General features: G+C 41.8%; 1 protein-coding gene across 1 annotated transcript in view; it reads right to left on the bottom strand.

Annotated features, from left to right (window-relative positions):
• Positions 1 to 21,881, bottom strand: part of LOC143172797 (netrin receptor DCC) — a 579,706-nt gene that overhangs the window by 213,594 nt on the left and 344,231 nt on the right. Inside the window, exons 6-7 of the mRNA XM_076362578.1 lie at positions 15,281 to 15,435; positions 13,624 to 13,744 (exon numbers count right to left, since the gene is read on the bottom strand). Coding sequence (XP_076218693.1) covers positions 13,624 to 13,744; positions 15,281 to 15,435 — 276 coding nt within the window. The remainder of the gene's footprint in view (positions 1 to 13,623; positions 13,745 to 15,280; positions 15,436 to 21,881) is intronic.

Genomic DNA, 21,881 nt, shown 5'->3' on the forward strand with positions numbered 1-21,881 from the left:
CCATCTGCCTTTACCTTGGTGTGACAGATAATGTTTTGGCCCACAGCGATTATTTCCCATAAAAGAGAAAATGGAGTCTCACATCACCGGCACAGGGGATGTAGGGTCAGGCTCTCCGCGCCCTACCCATGCAAACCACGTCGTTAATTGTCCTATTTCTTGTAATAATTACAAAAAGGCACCCATCATGTCCCAATTCTCAGGCTCTTTACCCAATTCCTGTTTCTTTCCAGAGTTAACAGCTGTGGCAGATGATTCAAAATCCTTCTCCATTCTTCCACACCACTAGATTAGCAAAATTTTGCTCTATTCAACTGAAACTGCTGCTGTAGATGTTTTAACTGACAACAACTGTGAACAGCTGTTGCTACCTGAAGGACAGATACTAAGTTTTGTCAGGGAAAATCCTGCCAACTGTTTCTGTAATGATATTGTTAATATCTCCGAACCGCTCAGAAATCCGACATATGTTAAATTACAAAGAACAGGGAAAAAAACCCACCAAGAACCCCAAAGCAAAAACAAACAAAAAGGGAAACAAAGGATATCTAAGCTTCCCTTAATCCTGGTTTAAAAAAAAAAAAAAAAAAGATAAGTGTAAGGATATTAAAAGTCTGAATTCCTTAGAAGCAGACCAAGGCACAGCTCCTAACAGTGGCTCCGGTCCTGCAAGGAGATGGATTTATTCCCAGGCAGCCGTTGCAAATCAGGAATACAGCCACCTAAAGTCAACATGGGTAAGCCAACATCTATATACGTGGGACGTTAATTTAATGCCCAGAATAGCTGACAGTACAATAGTTTATCCAGCATTCTTCAGCCATGAGATGCTCACTCTGGTAGGGAGCAAAGGGTCCCTCTCTCTGTTCCTGAGGACGGGAGGGATGCAACGGGGGGGGCTCCAGGTTGGCAGAGGAGCCCTCGGGGTGACCCGAGCAGGCGAGGGGCCTCGGTCTAGCAGGGGAAAGATTGTGGCAGCCCATGGAGATGCAATTCAGCAATGACACCACGTCCTGTGTCCATTCTGTGAGCTACATCCCCAAATCTGGTTCTCCCTTCATTTCCCAGCATATGTCTAAATAGCTAGCGTACCTCTGAATGATCGCTTGGCTATCAGAGGTTCCTTAGTGCCAAAGGTAACTGCAAAGCACTTGTACTCTAAATACAGTATTTTGAAGATTTTTAAAAGATTCTGCCCACAGAGATGTCACAAGCTCGAGACAAGCAAAAAGCACATGGAAAGCCCAAGTACACACCCTCCTCCCTCCCTGCTTTCTCAACGGATGACACTACAGAAGGATGGAGAGGACAGAAACACGTGTATTTTTAGTTTGGGACCAAAGGGGAGAGAGGGAAATAATTCTTTTCCACAGTTTCTCTTTACAAAATATTATTTTCTTTTTCATGTCAAACTGGATTTGCTTGTACGTGGCTTTAAAAGCTTTTAGAGCTATCACCTCCCCCCACCTTTTTTAAAAGAATTTTTTTTTAAATTAAAGAGCTAGATAGATGAAATCCTGGAGCTTTGACAACGTCAGTTCAGACCCTTGCAGTGGGTTGAGCAGATCTGCGCTGTTGGGAGGCGAGGACTCTTTCATCCTCACATTGAAGCTGTCCCATGTATAAAGTAGTATAAAATAGTTACCTCCTCACCAAACTAGAAAACAGGGGCAAAGGAATAACTCTCTAGCAGGGCTTTAGGAAATTCAGTGGAGAAATGTGTGAACTTCTTGAACCTAGTCTTTGCTCTAACTAACTTTTCTTTCTGCAGACAGGAGCCCCATGAATATGAAATGAAATGAACTGAAAACACCTTTCACCCAAAAATCCGCAGGAGGATTAGAACACCCCTCGTGGGATTACGGGTTCAAATCCCTTTAGGTAGAAGACAGCGTTGCCATACACTGCGTGCGGTGGCTGCAGATGCAATTCTGGGGAAAAGATAATTACATTAAAGAATTTGCAGAAAGTAGACCCACGAGAAAGAGAAATCCTTCAAAGTGAATAAAATGTGATGAAATTGAAAGAAGAAAAATATTTCCTCCTGGAGGGGCCAGCACATTTAATTTTGACAGGACGAATTTCAGAGTACGTGCTCCGGGACAGTAGATGGTAACTTTTGATGGCTGCTCACCTCGGCCCTCTATTCCTCAGAGAATCAGGGTGTTTTCTGAACAAACAATGGCTCTCACTGCTTTCAAACCACCCCTCCCTGGCCCAATCTTCCACTCCCAGGGAAAGGAACAGCAAGGCGAGAACGCTGCTGAATATAAATAGGAGTAAAGCACATTATAATTACAGATCTGGCTATCCAATGTACAGCTCTAAACCCTGAAATGATAGGCTGACACTGTCAACCCAACCCAGACACCAATTACAATTACATCTAACCGAGGCCACTGAGCCAGACAGGGGAAGGGGTGGATGAAAGATGCCCCATTCTCAGGGATTCATCTCCTAAACTTCCAAGAAATATCATTCTGCAAATTGTTAGCAAATCACCTGAGCTAAATAATTAATGTTTAAACAAGGGGCATGAAATTATTCCTAAATGGGGGTGGGGGTGATGGGGAATGGGAGAGAAGGAAGGGATGGAGGAGAGGAAGGGGGAGAATATGAGAAGCCTGCTTTTTTTCTTTTCCTGTCACTCAGATAAGACATTTGCATTCCTAGAAGAAACGTGCCTGCTTCCTCCCTTAGGAGCTTGCACAAGGCGCTTTTTTGTGATTTTTTTTTTTAAATTTTATTTTATTCCCCCTTATTACTCTCTGATCCCACAGATGTAAATAAACATACAAACAGAAAAAGTCCTAATAGGTCTGAATCAACATCAGAACCGAAAGAAAGAAAGAAAGAAAGAAAGAAAGAAAACAACCTCATCATCTTCACCCCCAAGCCCGTGCTCGGCAGCATCAGAAGGCAGGGGCACTGCTTTGATCTTAACAAGAGACTGTCTGCTCCTAAACTCTAAACCGAGCTTGTGCTGCAAAATCAATTTGTGAGCTCATTACATAAATCCATATTAAACTATTTAGTCTATATTTAACACTATAACAAGGATAGTCAGGGTGAATTAAATGGATTTTATTCCAGGTGGCGAAGAGCCAAAGTTTGCCCTTCCTCTTTTAATTCTTTCCCAGACCCATCTTCTGCAACACTGAAAAATTACTTTTTGCACATAGGAGAGCACACACAAACACGCGTACACAGGGATGACAAAGCTCACAACCTTTCATTGTTTGAGCTGTGGGTCCTAATGAAGTCAATATACTCTAGTCTTCAGAGTGATATTGGCAGCCTGTTTTTGTACCTCGTGCACGTTCTCCACGTGTCGCCCTGTACCATTGGCCCTAAGTATGAATAAAAGCAAAACTAATATAATACCGAGCAGTTTCCTAAATGGGGCCACGTGCAAGCCTACACATTTGGGGGTTATTTTCCCTAAATCTTTCCCCTCAGGGAGCAAAGACAGAAAGTTAGTATCACTGACAAATACGCCCAAAGATTAATTTGCTGTTTCCCCCATAAACCAAACACATTCAGCTATTTCTTACCCTTTCTTATCGTTGATCAAATGGCAGCTCAGCAAATAGGTTTCTGCTGGGAAGGTGACAAGGTAGTGCACTACATATAAAAACCCATCAGCGCTCAGGACTGCAGACAATGCATCTCCTGACCTTATTACTCCTGAACTCTGCAGTGCAACTTCATCTACGCTTCTAAAGGAAACTGTTGTGTTTAGGGAAAAACGAGCACCTGCAAAAGGGGGAAAATAGATGACAAAGAGAGGAGTTAACTTAAAAATTAAGTGTGCTCTGGCTTGCGAAGTGGCAGGCGAAGTCAGAAGCCAGGGATGAAACACCCAGCTGTACATGGCCAAATGAACAAGACTAGAAGGACACGAGCCGTACAGAGGTGAATAACGCTTCAATAACTTAAATGCCTAGCCAGAGTCCAGCTACAGAATATATGAACACCTCATGCTTTCTAACGTAGTTATTTTTAGGACACCTTTGATAAACAGGCAAATACTATTGAACTCATTCGATCAGTAGGCATCCCAGTGAGTTACTGGGAGGTTTGTGGCAAAACTGTTGTCGCACCAGGGTCAGACTAGCAGCTTAGGCACCGGTCTGTCTTTCCTCTCTAAGGCTTTTCTCCGTATTTTTCCCCCAATTCCTTCTTTAGAGGCAGTTTAAAGGAAGAAAGTCTATGCCCACACAAGCTGTAAAGTCCAGCAGAACTCCCTAACAACTTACTATTAAATTGTTGAAACTCAGGCCACAGATCTTTCCCTGGACATAAGGGCAGAAGGATCTTGGCCTATGGCCAACCCTCAGAGCCTACAGGTACATTCAAGAATGACCGTGGCTTCGCTGAAACTTGTGCTGTCACCTCTCCTGACAGTAAATCCCCCTCCACCAGTGTCAGCGGAATCACAGCAGGCCTCCTTGCAGGAGCTACAGTCTGTAGTCTCCCCCAATTTTCATTTGGTTTCTTCTTTTCCCACATTTGTAAGATCAGCTGCCTCTGATGCTCTCTTTAATAATTAAATCGAGTGCATTAATACACCTGAGGTCTCTTCTAAACTCCTGATTGTCTGATACCTTTAAAATAAAGAATCAAAAAGGCTATCACATCTTCACAGTCTACTCAAGTCACTTGTATGTAAAAAAACCAACCAACCAAACCACTTTCACATGTAGACCGCATGCACAGTGGCTCTTCCCCTTTGTAAGTATGAAGTTCAATTACATAGATATATGGCTATATATAGACACACACAGCTTCCTTCAAGCCGCAAGGAGTCTGACGTTCACAACCCAGGGAAGAAAACAAACCCGCCGGCCTTCGGAGAGCAGAAGACGGGGGCTGCTCCACGCAGAGCTGAGGGGAAGCAGATGCACAAGCGCTAGACCCAGGTGACAGCAGACACCCACAGCCCAAACTCTGAGACTTAGCTGACCTCACCTCCGACTCGAGCTTCTTCAGAACTTGGCTCAGCACCTTTTATGCGTTTTTCTACAGCGTTACTTCACCGTGTGATACGTTGCATTGCTCTCGCGAAAACATAAAACGCTGAGGTTATGCCAAACCCGAACGAGCAACTCCTCAATGAACTGTTTGTGAAAGCCTGTTTTCTTTGCACTCAAATTCCTATATGAAAAACGAAGCTTTCTGGTACGCAAGCCTAGTCATTCACACAATACTTGGGAAACCCAAAATCTCCTTTTCACAGTTTAAAAAAACAAAAACCCCACAAACCCAATAAAATACTCATAGTAAGAGTTCCTATATGAAGTCATTATATTCAGTTATCTGCACCAAACTCATATAGGACTAAAAAGTACATCACACTTTCTTTATAACATAGTCGTTTCAGTTCTGCTATTCTGACAAATTAAATTCTAACAGATCTCAAAGTCTTAGAACCAATTGTGCAGTTATTCATTCTATCTTGTGATTATTCTGACATTACCATGTAAAGTCAATATACAGTAACCGATATTTTAATTAACAACACTTAAGCCCTAATTGTATTCCAGTTCCCCATGATTATTATTTATCAACATATATCCTTTATTAAAGACAAAAAATCATGGTAAGGCTGGATTCTAAATGGTTAACGGCATTATAGGAGATTATTACCCTTCTCTGTCTTTTTTTCAAATTATCCTAAATCTATTTTAATGCATAGTTTGTTCCTGTTAGAGTACAGGCAACAGCTCTTTCTCTCCTACGTGCAATAGCTTTCACAGTATTTTCTGTAAAATTCTATCATGTCTCTACAGAACCTTTGTGCTTGGAACACTCTTTAATTGTATGTTTTGGTTTTTTTAAAGAAAGCACAAACATGTTCGTAAACGATTCAGGAAGCACGAACGTTCTTACGTGTCTAACTGACACCTTAGATGACTAAGGTAACCTCAAAAGCGGCTTCTAAAATTTCCATCTGCCAGTCCTGCATTCATCTGCCGTTGACTGCTGAAGGCCCAAGAGCTCCCCAAATACTTCAATCTCTCCCAGGAGCTCCTGGCTCACCTGAACTTCTCTCCCTGGTTGTACAAACCTGCACCCAACTCCTGAGAGCTCCCTGCTTGCCCGAGGCACTGGTGCGTTCGCCCATCTCATCGGGGGTACATTAGTGGTTCCAGAAGAGACACGCAACCCAAAACCCAAGGCGAAAGCACTGAAGTCTCCCACGCCGCACAGCAGCCACCCATCAGCAGCACTCCACAGGGATGGGGAACGTCCAGGTCCACCTGCTTCCTAACTCAGACTTGTAAAAGCTACAAGTACACCCCTCCTACTCATGACAGGACCATTAATTTTGGGCTGCACTCTTCTCTCTCCTGTTGAAGCTGTCTATAAATACCCATCCTGTTCACCTTACCCAGGTCTTTCACATGCAGCAAGGCAGCTCCAGCACAGCTGAGAAACAGCTCACCCCAGAATACCTGACATTTCATAGGAATACATCCATCAACGAGAGGGGAGACATCCTACTTCAGACCAGGAGACATCTCCTGGTCTCACCACACTCTCGCGTGACCCCTCTCCCCAGACCAGGGCCTCCCTCTTGCTGAATTTCTCCCCGACTGTCCGAATGTTCAAAATTTTGCCTGCACTGCAATTTCACTCAGTCAGGGGAAAGCAGTGACTCCAGCACTGAAGCTCATCTCCTGAGCTTCAGAGAAGACTGTGGTGGTGTAGAAACCCAGCTGCCAGGTTTTTAAACCATTATAGCTCTTACAGAACAAAGCCACCGATTTTTATATCAGTATTTTAAGACAAGATCAAGCATCTCTAACTGCATCTTTCCAGAATCCGTTACAGTCCAAAGTTTCCAGCAATGCTCGCTAGATCAATGGAAAGCGGAACCAGACATGATCTCATGAACTCAACTAATCCTTTCCTACACCCCATGGCCGGATGAAAAACATCCCTAGCAGATGTTTACCTAACTTGTTCTTAAAGACCTGCAAAGATGGAAGCTCCAAAAATCTTCCAAGATAATCCCTTGCAGTGCGTCTATCTTTTTAAGATGGCCTCTACATACCAACTTTTTAACTAGAAAAATATTCCACTGATTTTGCATTTTTGCATACGTCTGTTATAAATCCCTAGTAAGGTGTCATAATATTATGGCAAAGACCACCATAAAAGCATATAAAGAAAATTTATTCTTACTATTATCATGATTATTACTGCTTATGCGGTGCAATAAATATGAACAGCTTACCAGTTGTGCATACCAAAATAAGGACGTTAAATCTCGTTTCAACACAAAAAATCCTGACGCTATGGTTCAGGAGGTTATTCTTCTCCCCATCCCTGAGCAACACATGCTTCTACCGCTTTTTGCTGCCAGCAGTTTCCCCCGAAGCACTTCTTTGGCCATCACCAGTGGTGGGGCTCCAGACAGGATGGTGATACAGCACATTAAATTCCTCCAGGGTCCAGAGCCACCAGGTACAGCCCCCCCACAGGCCCCCACTGCCTGGGGCTGTCACCTCACCTTTGGGAATAAATGATCGTGTCTGGGCTACATCGCACTCCATCCTTGGACCTGCATCCCATGGAAGGCTACACCTCATATCCCAAAGGTATATTTACAACTTTGCATGATTTCTTTCCTTTCAAAGCATCTTAAATACTCAAGGCTGTGTTGCAGCTCAGTAGAGTGCAGCTTTTATAGCATAAAACCAGAGATGGGTTGCATGCCATAGGATATGTCAGGGGAAACTCTCCTGCAGCTAGGAGCAGACTTGGAGGGCGCCGAGTCTGCTCAGATAGTGCTGGAGAACCGTGTGCGATGGAGAGTGACACGGCACACCATCTCCCTGTCCCTCCTTGGGAACAGCACCCCAGAGCCATGCACAAGTTTTCTACCTGGCAACGTCCAAACCAGAGGCAGGGAGTGAGCCACCAGCTCGGTGGTGCGAAGGGTCCCTGGTCCAGTGCAGGACTTTGCCCCCATGCTCTTTAATTTAGTGGAAGTCCATATGGTCAGTACAACTTGCACCACATCACTAAATAAGCCTTTGAAAAATAAATACATTTCCACATCCCAGTAGAACTACCATTCTCTGCATTGGGGGGGGGAATATATATATATATTGTACTCTGAAATTTATGAGCGGGATCTTGAAATAGTCTCTCACTTCTTTCTTCTGCTTTGTCTCTGCCTGCACAATGTGAAGTACCTAGTGCATAGTGAAATTTGCTATTTCTAATTCGGGGCATAAAGAGCAGACTGACGAGACAGCACATTCCAGCTTCCTCTGCGAAGGCAGGATCAGGATTACTAGCACAAAGATATATCTGCCCAACCTCTTTTTAAAATTTCCAATAGAAAGCATTCCTCATGACTACTTTTTTCACTGTTTTATCAATTGTTAAAAAAAACCACACACAACTGTTTTTCCTGATATTTGAAATCATGGGGTTTATTTCAGACTAATTTTAAGGCTAACCATACACAAGCATGTGGTTTGGCTTTCCAACAGGCTTGCAAGGACTGAAAATCTGAAGTTTTAATGCCAATATAAGCTCAGTTTCTTAACATAGAGAAAGATTTTATTTTCTGTTTTTTTAATTGGGAAGTAATTATAAATAATAAGTAATAGAATAAGTAATTATAAATAATACTTACGATAATAAAGGGAGGGGAAATGGTGCCTCACAGAATGTTTTTGTAATAGGAATTCAGGGAGAGAGGAAGGCTTTTGAAAAGTGAGTCAACCCCTGTTTCTTTAGCAAAGAAAAGTAATTCACAGGTTTCCCAATCTAAGTCTTATTATACAGAAATGCAAAGTCTTTGCAAAGATCTTGTGCACGCAAAAATGTTAAATCTGCTAGCTGCTAAGCTGAAAATCGGACGTGAGAAGGAGCTATGCAACTTGTAAGTAGAGGAATTAAAAAGAAAGAAAAAGTACGTGACAAAAATGACAAAGTGAATGGCACAGAAAGCTGAGCCCGAGCAGCAGGGCTCGGAGTTAAACACCCGCTCGAGGGGGACCAGCCATCAAGGACCAGGCCACCCACAAGCTTCAGCTCTCCGTACCCTCCCCTGTCTCCCCGCAACATCCATCTTTAGACATCCTCAAACGTCTGGAGATCATCTGCGGATGGACATGCAATCCTTTCTTCAAATAATTCTGGCACTGTGTCCCCTCCTTGCGCAGCAGCACAAACAGCCCGGGTACTGGTTAGTTATGCTACATAAGAGATCATTTTCTTTGTTGCTCTGTTTGTCAAATTAGCTGCTGCTTATAACACCAAGAGTGAAGACTGATTTACAGCACTTTTACCAGTCTCTGGGAGAGGGTGTCTTCCTAAGCCGAAGATTTTTCTAGCAAGGAATTTATTGCAGGAACATAGCTAATAATTATCCTACCGTATACACAAGCTGATTATTTCAGGGCTGTCTTTATCTCATCTTTCACCTGCTAGAATAAAACAATCCCTCCGCACGTCTCGTGGATATCTGAAGGATGGATCCATGAGAAGCCACCGGCATAAAGCAAATAACTGTCTGGGATTTCTTTATAGGAAGGATTTTCCTCTGGGACACTCTCCTCATCTGAAGTTATGCATGTCCATCACTCACCACCACACTGTTCTCTGTTCATTTTCTAGGTGTGCAAATAACAGGTTTTATACAGTTATAAAAATAAGACTGTCAGCTGAGATCTCTTTCATCTGCTTTTTCTTGCTGAGAATTTGTTTTCCAGTGCATGTAACCAGAAGTACATATTGTAGGCTTTACTCCTGGTACCTGCTCAATACGATCACGCATGCCCATAGACCATCTAAAGCCCATCGCCCTTTAGCAGAGTTAGAGAGTAGAAACAGAGGAAGCCAAGCAGCCGAGAGGCCTGAGAAACCCAGAATGTGTGTGTTGGAGATGAGAGAACTGAAATCCTTAAACCTGGCTCATTTATTGCTTTGTTTTTTACAGAAATAAGAAGCATTTAAAGTTGCGGGTTTTTTCTCGTTACAAACTGGTGAGCAATCTCTTCCTAAGAGGGTATCATTAAGGTTGTTAATGGGAAAGAAAGGAAAAAGGAGAAGAAACAATCCCAAGCGCCTTTTCCCCAAGTGTGCTGTAATCCACAAACGTACTTTGATTTACTGACTAATGCGTGTATTGCAGACCATCCACCATCACTTATTTTACTCTAACTCATAATACGCTGTTAAGTACAATGCCTCTCCAGTCATCATCTCAGTTTAAAAGGACAGAAATTTTATATTTCTCAGGGACCTCGTTGGCTTTTTATAGTCCAAGCAACACATATCGAAACAGTTTTGAGCATCCTATAGCCACATCTGGAATACTAAAAGTGGAAGCTATTATCTGCGTGAGCTCACAGTCCCTTTGGCTTTCACTTCTCATTTCAGTATTGTCTAATTCCAATTTAGCATCGCTGCCTTAACAAGGGGTATATTTGGTCTCAATCTGAGCTCATTTATACTTGTTTTAATGCCAACTTCTGTGCTGCTACTTCAGGTCCTACAGTTAAAGGTGGTCGGCAGTGGACGTGAATCTACACGTCCGCATAACAACGGTAGTAGGAGCAATCAGACTGATTACACCCTTCTACCGGAACAAAACTTCCAAAATCCCCCAACAGAACATACACAACATACTTAGCCTGCTGGATGGTCCAAATTATTTGCAACAAATAAAAGCAAAAACTATCTGTAGTCTTATGAATCACCAAAAAAAAAAAAGTGACTATTTTACCCTGATGTAAGTTTGGGGTAGAAATCACTGTTAGTTTAATAAAGGGTTTATTTGACCCTGGCTTTCAGAGAAAGGAAGCTCAGATAAGCCTTCAGCGTGTCTCCGTTCATGCCACCTCCACATTAATGGCTCCAGAAAGGGATGATAGCTATTAATGAGTATATTGAAACTTCATTGGGCTCTCATAAAAACACGCCAACAGCAAGCGTGAGCTCTGCTGGGTCGTCGCCTGCCCCAGGCAGGGGAGAGCCCCTGCCACAGCCCCCCGGCCAGACGCCAGCTACTCGATGGTGCCACGCAGAGCTCAAGCTAAGCGCCAAACACGTGCTGAGCATGGCCCAACAAAATCAAAGCAGAGGGGGCTGCGTTCTTCCCGCCACGGCCAGCCCCACCACTTCATTTGAATTTACAGCTGGCTTCTCCACCATCTCTGCATGCTGGCCCTCCCTCCATCTCAGAGGAACTGGAGTGGCGTTGTTTGAAGATCTGATCAAATAGCCAGAAAAAAGTAATTCGTCACTTAAAAAGGGAAATGGAGACAGTTTACAATGGTGTCCCGTAGCTCTTCAGGATTTTCTTTTCATTTTCTTCTATTTTAATTTTAATCCAATACCAAACATAACAAACACCAACACAGAGCGTAAAATTTACTGACAGCGTTTCACTTGCAATAACTAGCTGGGAGCTGCAATGAGTTATCCAGTGTCCCCCAGGAAGATCCTAGCATCAGATTAAACCCCACTACAGTAGGAGATGGTCTGTTTCCTTCAGATGTTCATGCGTGTAAATATAATCCCAGTGCACGAACTGAATATGAGATTCGGCTTAAAAGAAAGCAGAAAGAAAACAAACAAAAAACAAAGGCAAAACAACTGCGCATCTCCCCACCGTGAGATCTGAAGTGGAGCAGGTTGTTTCTGAGCAGGATGACGATCCCAGCCAGCCTTCCTCAATATCACAAAGACATTTTTTCTGTCAGTGAAATCTAGTTTGTAAGTGCCTTCTCATTTTCACATTCATCCCGAAGGGAAAATAACCTCATCATCACCTCTGCACAGAGGGAAACACTCATCTGGCAAGATCCTGCACTGCACCAGGTGGAGGGCACGTACGAAAGCGGGAACCCAAATAAATATCTGCCTCTTGATCCCGATACCCAACCACCAACCTCAGTTAGCCAATTAGCACTACAGAGCAGGGCGAGGAGGGAGCCCAGGCTGGAGGGTCACGCTAGCAGGAGGAGGATAATAATGACGACTCCATATGGACATTACATTTCTTCTCCATTTACCCCCCTCCTGGATCTCCCACTAAGCTGCATAGTTTCATGGCTGCAAAGTGTCTGCGGCACGAGCATCTAGGTAAGAGGGAGAGAGGAGCTGAGAGGTCTCTGACAATTCCCCAGTTGCTACTGGAGTTGCTTTCAGGCAGTGGAGAGAAAACAAAGAGGCGAGGCTTAGAAAGGAGAGATGCTGAATCACAAGGGAGAAGGAGTAAGAGGGAGGTGAGCTTCAAAGATGTGCAAAATCCATGTTCAGCCTTTCATTTGGGACCAAGACAGAAAACAGAGGGAGAAACCTTAGCCCTGTTCCCATTTTCATTTGCCTTAAGTATTTGCATGGAGGGGACTTTGCAGACTGGGGATCCGAGGCTTCCAGTGGTGCTTGTTCCTCACTTTTGTCTACCAGGTGAACTCAGCTATGGCCATGTGGTACTGCCACCTCCCTCCGTACTGCCTGGAACAACTCTGGAAAATAGGGCTCATACCACAACAGCTTACAGGACTGAACTTTGATGGACCTCAGCAAACGTTCCTGCTCGGTGTTCAGACAGGAGTCCTTAAGAGTCAGACTTCTGCAGCTAACAAGAACGTGGACCATGGCCATACTTATTTCTCCATTTCCAGAAGGCCAGATTTTCTGCAAAGCTTTAAAACTTCACACTGATGCCGTGTGGAAACTTTTCAAAGGATTTCCCAAAGAAATTCTATGGTACGAGCTATCAGGCTGGTTAATTGATCTCAGTAGGGATGTCTCGATTGAGTATTTGTGGGCTACCAAGATTCTCCTCTTCCCAGTCCAAATCGGAGAACGAACAACACTTCAGCATGTTCTCTTGTTCTCAGCTTACTGGCATAATCCATGAGAAGTAGCATGGACGTAAGCGTAACCTGCAGCCCAGTGCAGGTCATTAATCATTTACAACCCAGAAATTTTGAAAGGCTTTTATCCATGTTTTACATATCATCTAGCTTAAGATGAAGATTTCTGTTACTTAAAAACCCATAAAGCAGTAAACACGCTGCTGCACAGTGCAGTCCATAAAACCAAACGCCTATTAATTTCAGAGCAACAAAAAAAAATTAATCCTTCCAGCACATAGACAAAAACCTTCTGATCTCAACGGTTGGCTGTACTTGATATCCCGCTGCCAAACTGTTCTTTTTCTTCCTCTCTTTTTCTTCTCTTCCCTTTCCCCGAGACAAATGTTCTACAACAGCTTAATGCAGAACTATGCATGATATAATTTTCTATTGTTTATGGACTACTTTATTCCATCACCTCACCCATTTGCGATCACCTTCTCATACTTCAGCAGGATAAAGCCCACCAATAGATAGTAAGACATTGCCGTTGGCTTTTCATGCAGGTTTAGTTGGCCTCCAGAGTACTTTCTAGGACAAGGCCAGCATTTGTAATTGCCCCAGTGAACAAAATGCCTCAAACTATCTGATAGCCTGGACATGCTTTTAACTGCAGCCAGCCAGCTGGATAAGTAAGAGGGAGTAAAGAATAGTAGCTGCTCATTTGGGATTTCTATGTTAATAGCATTAATTACATCTGCAATTCTGTACGTCCTTTGCATCTTACCAGGCTCTGGGATGATTAGCTGTGCACTGGCCTGTGCATTTCCAGCTTCATTTTCAGCTACACACTGATAAAAACCTTCATCTGACTTTACCAAGCCCAGAATCCGTAAGTTGCTGCCACCCTAGAGAGACAGCAAAAGAGAAAGAAAGGAAGTGGAGAGAATTAATTAGAAAAACACCATGCAAAGTGAATGCGGATTATAAAACCTTTCCAGAACAGCTATTCTGTGAAACATGGTACTGTGTATGCAATCTCAGCTCCAGCTCACATAGCCCTGGTCCTTAGAGGGCTGTAACCATAAGCCCTTTCTTCAGAAATCTCTTGACACCTGGTGGTCTTTGCATTTTGTTCGATGGTGCCTATGGGCCAAGGGTGAATTCACTTTCCCGCGCAGAGTCCATCCAACACCTTTCTGAAGACTTAAGCTCCAAATTACAGCCATCACTGGAGTAGTGCTCTGAATTTTGCCTTGGCCCTTTGCTGCAGGGAAGATTTAAAAGAACTTTCAACTTCTGATCTTTGAACAAATACTGTTCTGAAGGTCAAACCCTCCTGATGCCTCGAGGCCTGGAGATGCTCAAGAAAAGGTCACTCTACACTTACTTAATTTGAAAAAGATTTAACTTTTAACTTCTGTTAGCACAAGCAGGAGCCAATTATGTTGGGTTAAAAAAAAAATCTCAAGTGAGGGGTATGCTCTGGCTAAAATGTACCTTCCGTTAACTATTAAGTGAAATGATTTTCTAACACCTCCACCACACAACCACGACAGCTGTAGAGCTGTCCTTTCCTTGGACAGCTTCTGGCTGCTTTTTAATAAGCAATGATGTATAAAAAGGATTGAATTTGCTATTGTATATGGCAGAATAAGTCTATACTGCATGAAAAGCACATTAGAAAGAATCTTTTTTTTTTTTTAAATAGGAAATTAAAAGACATGATGATAACCAATATTATTTGTTACAAGGTGAAAAATGAGAAAACGCTGAACCAAGCCACGTCTCTGAACAAGCCGCACCTCGTGGCCTATGGACAGCGACTCAAGTTTTCAGGAGTGTTCCCCAACATCTCAGCTCACTTACAAGTGACACTGCTTTCAGGAGAGGCCAGCTAGATCAACCCTTTTATAAAACACAGCATAAATTCTTAGCCCGTATAGTAGCAACCTTTAAACTAAAAGAGGTTGGAGTCTTGGATGGGGATGTTACTTTGGGTAGGGTGCACAACAATTCTCTTTGAAAAGTTGTAATTATGTCAAATGACCCTTACCATTTTCAACCCCCTGTGTCAGAGTACCATTTCCTTGGAGGAGAGATCTATTGTTTTTGTTCACCGAGGACAATGGTGAATGAGGGAAGTCATTAACGCGTGGTAAACAATATTATTAATAGCAACTCAGAGCATGACCTGACGCTGTTATTTCTCCACGAAAAGACCAGGTTCAGCTCTCACTAAAACTGGGAGACAATGTCAACGCACTTGACCTAACACATCTCAATGCAACGTGCCTTCTTTGTGTTAGGAGGCAGCAGAAATTTTGTTTTCTTTGGGAAGACCAATATGTTTATGAAGGCAACGACTGGGTCAAATATCAGAACACATTTCACAACTTAGTAAAAAAAAAAAAATTTCTAATAAGTGAAAGCCAGATAATTACCACTATCTGAAAATAGTCGCTGGGAATGACCACTTCTCCATTCTTGATCCACTCCACCGTTGGAACAGGCTTACCGGACACGGCACATTCAAACTCAACATCCATACTCTCGTAGGCATAAAGATTTGAAGGGCGAATTAAAAACCATGGTGGAACTGCAAAAAAGATGGGGAAAAAATGAAAGTGGCAATGAGTGGATATAAATTAAGGCTTAGCAAGTAAATAATTTCAATAAGCCTGAAGAACATTAGACATAAATAGAAAACATATCTGTAATTCAAATTATTCTCTTTAACCCTGAGACTATTAAAAATGAATTCTAGGGAAAGCATTTAGTCTAGAAAATACACTTAAAACAGTTGATGTCAACATTTTTTTTTTGGTCAAAAGAATTAAACCCTCAATTTAGAAGACATGTAAGACTTATGTATAACAAAATATATATATATAATTCTCACTAAGTGAGCATGGGGGTAATAAAATCTCACGCATTTCAAAGGATCAGATGCCAACCGCATACATAACAAGGTCCTACAAGTCAACATATGGACAGGCACATACAGGTACAAAACAAGTCCACTGACAAAAGATACAGAATTAGAAGTATTTAGAGTAGACACATTTTCGTATAACCAAGGTAAGGACTGCTGACTGGGTTTACAGAAGATGAGATAATCAATAACCAGGAAAACTGTCCCTAGTGATTGGAAGAAGGAAAAGGTTGAATTATCTTTGCTGAAAATGAATTCTTATTAAGCTAGCAATTATCTGTTGCCTTGTATTACTATAATGTATTCACAGTTTTTCAGTATGCTATATGATATGCTAATTTAATTTAATTTCATCATTATTGTAATACTAGGATGATGGAAATTAGCAATTTGAGGAAAACTGTTAGTAACATCATATTTCTAATGAGCCCCTCCCCATCGTACTGAAAACACATGCAAAAACTCAGCAGCCCACGTACATTTTGTCAGTTTTTGCAGGGGAACGACAGTCTCTCTTATGAATATCCATAGTTGCCAGGAAGCCAGAATAGACTAATTTTTAAGTACCATCCATGACTTATCATTTCAGACAGAAAATCTAATTGTATTTCTTGAGCCATCATTCCCGATGTCTGATTATAATATTTATAAAGCCATAGTATCAAAAACCCCTCTAAATTAAAACAAGGTAAAGATTATAAAATAAATTGCACAGAAGCTAAGAAACCTTCGAATCGAGGCTGCCCTCGCTTCCCTAACTCAGGCCCCAGGTTTGCAAGGATTACAGCGCACTCCTCAATTACACAATCAAATTCTGTTTTTCCGCAGCCTCCCTCGGCACTCCAGGAGGACCCCGCTCGCCCAAAGAGCAATTCAGGATTTAACTGCAAGCTTCCTATTTAGTACATGGCTTCATACTTTCTAGTTTTCAAACTTTTCTCTGCAAACAAAATGATTGATTTCCCAGTGGGTTTTTTTCCTCTGGTTCCTATTTCTACAATACCTGCGTGATCCACAAATGTTTTTAAACTTGTAGGAGCTGGACACCAAGACGTGCTACTGGCCAAGCTAACAGTGAAAAGGCAAAAGTAGCCCCCTCGTTTTTCTTGTCCCGTTAGGTATGATTTAGAGCAGTCTCTGTTATACAGTATTCGATATCCTATAATGTGGGGGTTTTTGCACATCAGACCAAAAAGTCTCATTGGGGATGCAGAAAATGAGGAAAACAGTTGCAACATATGAACGTGTGGTGTAAGCGACCAAGCCCACGTGCGGTAGGAACGCTATGGCAGACGTACAGATAAAATTGTGTTCTTCAAGGTTTGCATTTCATCACCTTAACTACAAAACTCTTTATTTTGCCTTATTGATAATAGAGTTTCCAGCTTTAGTAATAAATGAAGGCAGAGTCCTAGACAGCATCACCCTCTTCAATCATACCCTCCCAATTAATCCTGAGTGCTCTCCAAACTTGTGCGCGCAATGAGGTAGAAATACCGTTGAGAAATTGAGATTATTTTATTTTAAAATGGTGCATAATGCATAAAACCAAGCAGATCAAAGTAAGACTGCAAAGTTTTTATGTCAGCATTTTCTTGATTTTAGCAATTATTTCTGCTTTTGTGCTAAGTTACCTACACTTAAATAAGCATCTGCCCTGGGCCCCTCCAGCACTGTTCCCATGCCCCATCTTCTCTATTCCTCTTTCAGATTCGTCTCTTGTTTACCATCTATTTAATAATTTAGGATACCTAGAAGCTCCCGAGCCAGTTCAGATCAAACCCAATGGGTGCAAATTAAAACTGATGAGGTGTCCTGATTAACTTAGCTGCCTAATTTCCTATCGGAATGGCTCAGACGGATGCGTGTGCGCGGATCAGAAACGCTCCAGGCTGGGCTCTTCTTGCTCCGCGGCCATACAGACATTAGATCAGGGTCTCCGGACCACGCAGCCACAATGCAGGAAATTCTGTAGATGATTTTTCAAATAAAGCATCACTCATAAGGGAACACCGGTAACTAGGATGCTGATCAAGAGGTTTTTAAAAGAGAGTGTCACTTGCACTAGCGATGTACAAAAAGAGACAATTTAGTGGCAGAGTCATGAAGAATCAGCATTGAATAGAATGGCTCACGGAAAAAGAAACAAGCTGTTTGGGTAAGAAAAAGCTGAAGAAAAAAAATTTAAGCCAGAATCACATTCATATGTTAATTTTTAACACTTTTTTTTTTTTTTTACACTAGAGTCCTAGTATAATTTATTCAACAAACTCACATAAAACCACCAGTATCTATGTAGTTTCTAAACCATATAATTTTTCAGAGCTCTGACAAAATCATAAACTACTCAATCTTCATTAGTATGGTTTATTGCAATGTCACCAGAAGCCTGCAATTAATTTATAGACATGTAATTCATAGATTCCTGCCAGTTATTCTTTACGACGCACACGCTCCAGGACCCTGACCCCGCTTGTCTGCAGCTTTTCATTCCCTCCACCCGAACTGTTGCTCCTCTCCCCCCCATTTCTCTCCCCTTTTTTTTTAATTGCTGCCATTTTTCCAGACTGCTAGAAAGCTTGATGCTTTCTTTTTTTATGGTGTATGTTCAGTACATGCATACCTGGGTGTTGAGTTTCATACAAAATGGATGTATTTAACAATTATAACGTACTCACCAACACGTTTCCTACAGCGGGGTAGGTGTGCCCTGTATTTTTCTTAAGGACACCATTAAAGTGAGTAATTTGCATAATTACTTTGGTGGAAATTAGGCAGGTTTAAACACAGGTAAGACACCACAAATAAGGACAATGTAACACCCTAAAGCAGACAGATGTAACACATTTAGACTGGGAATATGTATGCATATATATATATAAAATGTCAAGCACTATAAATATACATTCTATAAATATTTTATATATCAATAAATGTCAAGCACTGCCATATTTGCTCTCTATGTGTTTTTTCTCAGTACTGAATATTTTAAAGGCATGCATATGTGAAGAAGGCTGGCGAGGGAGGTTGCAAAGGAATAAAAACACATGCTGTTTTCATGTTCCTTCTAATTATATTGTGGCAATATGAAAAGGCTTGAACAAACTGCAGACTTTTTTTCCCAAAACCTTACGATGTTTCACAGAAATATTTTTTTTTTTCAGAAAATGTCTGTGAATTGTTGGAAAGTGGGAGTTTAGTGAGATTTTTCCAGAACAGCCTCGCACCATAGGATGCCTATATTGTACTTTGTCCTGGCTCTGGGTGAAAGCCTTAAAATTCTATCTTCAGACAAAAATAATTTAAAATAACATCTCACAAGGTTACACTTATTCCGTATCAGGATGAAAACACTTTTCCAAACACTCATTTTCATTATTTCATGTCAACCCAGCCCTATCAAAACGCCCCAGTTGCAGACTGAAGATATTTTATGCTACATACTGCCAAAAAAGGGAGAAACAAACCCCAAAAGGTTAATGGAGATCTATAAAAGATGATGTCCGTGAGATTTGGGGTTTAACGGAATTCATATCAGCAAGTAGTATCAAAGTCCTCATGAAACATCTTTGGATAAAGGATTAGGACAGACCCCAGTGTGCAACCCTATTGACTCGGGAGGATTTTTATTCGTGTGAAAGGTGTAACTTAAATGAAATACAAGATAGGAGCCATTTTGCAGCTAAGTAGTTTTGTATAAAAGCGTATGCAAAAGCTTAAAGTTCTCTGTACTACAGTAAATGCTCTTGGTGGGTGCTCAGTTGCCAAGGTTGTCCCCCAGCAGACAGCACATCAGTACGTGGTATCACAGGCTCCGAGATTCAAAACGCAATAACTTACCCGTGTGCCAGCAGATCCCTGACACCTCTGGCAGAGAAAGAGTGCTTCATTTTCCGCAGTGCAAGAAAAAAGCAAATTTGAAAATTAATGTGTATACTCCTGTAAAGATCACGCTACAGCCCTGACCTTCACTTGCCCGAAGGTCCCTCAGATGAAGAAGAACGTGCTCTAAAGTCTGTCCTGTTTGCAGGTCAGTACTGAAGCAGGTTGTCACTCTGCGTGGTCTTCTACACAACTCCTCGGCAAAGCTGTGTGGGAATTCCGCGATGCCGCGGAAAGCAGGTGTGGGTCTGGGTCTTGGGTCTCGAACACCGGCTTCGAACAAATGGGCTTTTCCCTTTAAGGACCACAGCAGGCTGCGTTTGTTACCAAAAGTGTCAAAGATTGGTTGTAATGAGCCTGCAGCAGAGACTCGGGGACTAATCGAACAATTGCCAGCAGAAACAGCTAGTTTAGAGAGCTGTTTGTTGGGATGACCTCCCTATTTCTAGAAATACCTTTTGCGAGTTGACAGCTGATCTTGCGACAAGAGGAAACAATTTTAACTCAGAGAAATGTCAGCGTTTCCTAATGCAAAGTGTCTTCTCTTTGCATGTTTGAATAAGGAATGTGTTTCTACTGACCCAAGAAAGGTAACTGCTGTCAGCAAGTAGCCAACCCTGTCAGCCTTCTGAATGGGAAGACTTTCAATTGCACGTACTTAAAGGGTGGCTTTGTCATCTCATAGATTCAACTCCTTTTTAAAAAAAAAAAAAAAAATCCCTTGTACTTTTCACTGCTAACTTGCACAAACCGTGAATTTAAAATAAAGTTACATCAAGTGAATGTGCCAGGTTGTGCCTGCCTTAAAGGGAGTCAGCACAATCTAACACAAAGCCAATGGAGTTCCTCCAGATCTAAAAATGACAGGAGAATTGAATATTTATATGAATATATTTATACATATATATGTATTTACTACTCTTCCCTATTATAAATGGTAATTCAGGAACTGTGTTATTATTGCAAGAAGTTAAAGAAAAAAAAAACTATAAATGGCGTTACAATGCACAACTCTTTGGAGAGAGTATGAGGCATAAAAAAACCCCTAAAACTCCACTAATGTGTCTTCAAAAAACAGATTAAAATTACTATCTTTCTATCTCTTACCACAGCTCTGTATCTTTGTCTTACTCTAAACTCCATGCCTGACAGGCAGAAAGACAATATGATCTCTATGTATCTCCCCTCAGACCAGCCTTGAAGAAATAAAAGAAAAATGAAGCTGTTATTCTATGTAAAACTCCATTCTTCACCTAAATAAAGGTTATTGCTTGTCTTATTTAATGATTTAGATTATTTTCATGCTTCTTTAGTTCTCAACATGAAGGTCAGCTTATACTATTACTGCAGAACAGCACAAGTTCACGGTTCCCAAGAGAAAAAGAACTGAGCCACCAAAAATTCAAATGATACATCATCGCAATCGCAGGGGCATGAAAGAAGAGAAGATGAGGAGACAACTCCCGCAGCTAGAGCAGGGCTTTTGTAGTCAAAGCGTTCTCACCGGAGACACGCATCCCACTTTGTACTGAATGTATTAGAAAGGTATTTTAATCAGTCTGAATTTCCAGTTCTGCAACCAAAATACACCTGCGTCCCTCAGCATAACTTGGAGCAGCCTTTAAACTTCCAGAGTTGCGCATGGTTTCAAACGCATCCGTACAGTAAAATACTGGGAGCCGAGCAGAGACTGGGGAGAAAAGGCAAAGAAAGCAGCAGAAAAATCCACCGGAGGGGAGAGAACAGAAAGTATCATCGCTTGTTTCCCACTTTGCATTTTCTACGGCAAGCTTTAGCCAACTGAAAAGCTGCTGAACTTTCCACTCTAGCACTACGTAAGTGAAAAATAATCAAATTAAGATATTTTATTGTCACCGAGTACATTACCAGATGTACTTCTATGAATGAGTGCACTGATGACATGCTTAAGGAAAAATACAGTTTCAGTTTTATAAATAATTATGAAGATTCTTCATCATTACATCCAGAAAATACAGTGAAAGGCAAAGCTTATCATCGCTCCCCACTTCTCTTTCCAAAAGGTAGAAATCCCTCTGAAACGCTGCGATGATCTGCGCTATACTCGAATTGCTAAAAGTCTTGATCTTATCTAAATAAATAGGTACTTTCTCACGGATTTGTAGAAGCCAGCCCCTCACCCCAGTGCAGAGGAAAAGGCGACACTGTTTACGTAAGGAAAACTTGTTATTGTCTCTGTACTGGTTCAG

The sequence above is a fragment of the Aptenodytes patagonicus genome, chromosome Z (assembly GCF_965638725.1).
Source record: "Aptenodytes patagonicus chromosome Z, bAptPat1.pri.cur, whole genome shotgun sequence".
In the NCBI taxonomy this organism is placed as follows: domain Eukaryota; kingdom Metazoa; phylum Chordata; class Aves; order Sphenisciformes; family Spheniscidae; genus Aptenodytes; species Aptenodytes patagonicus.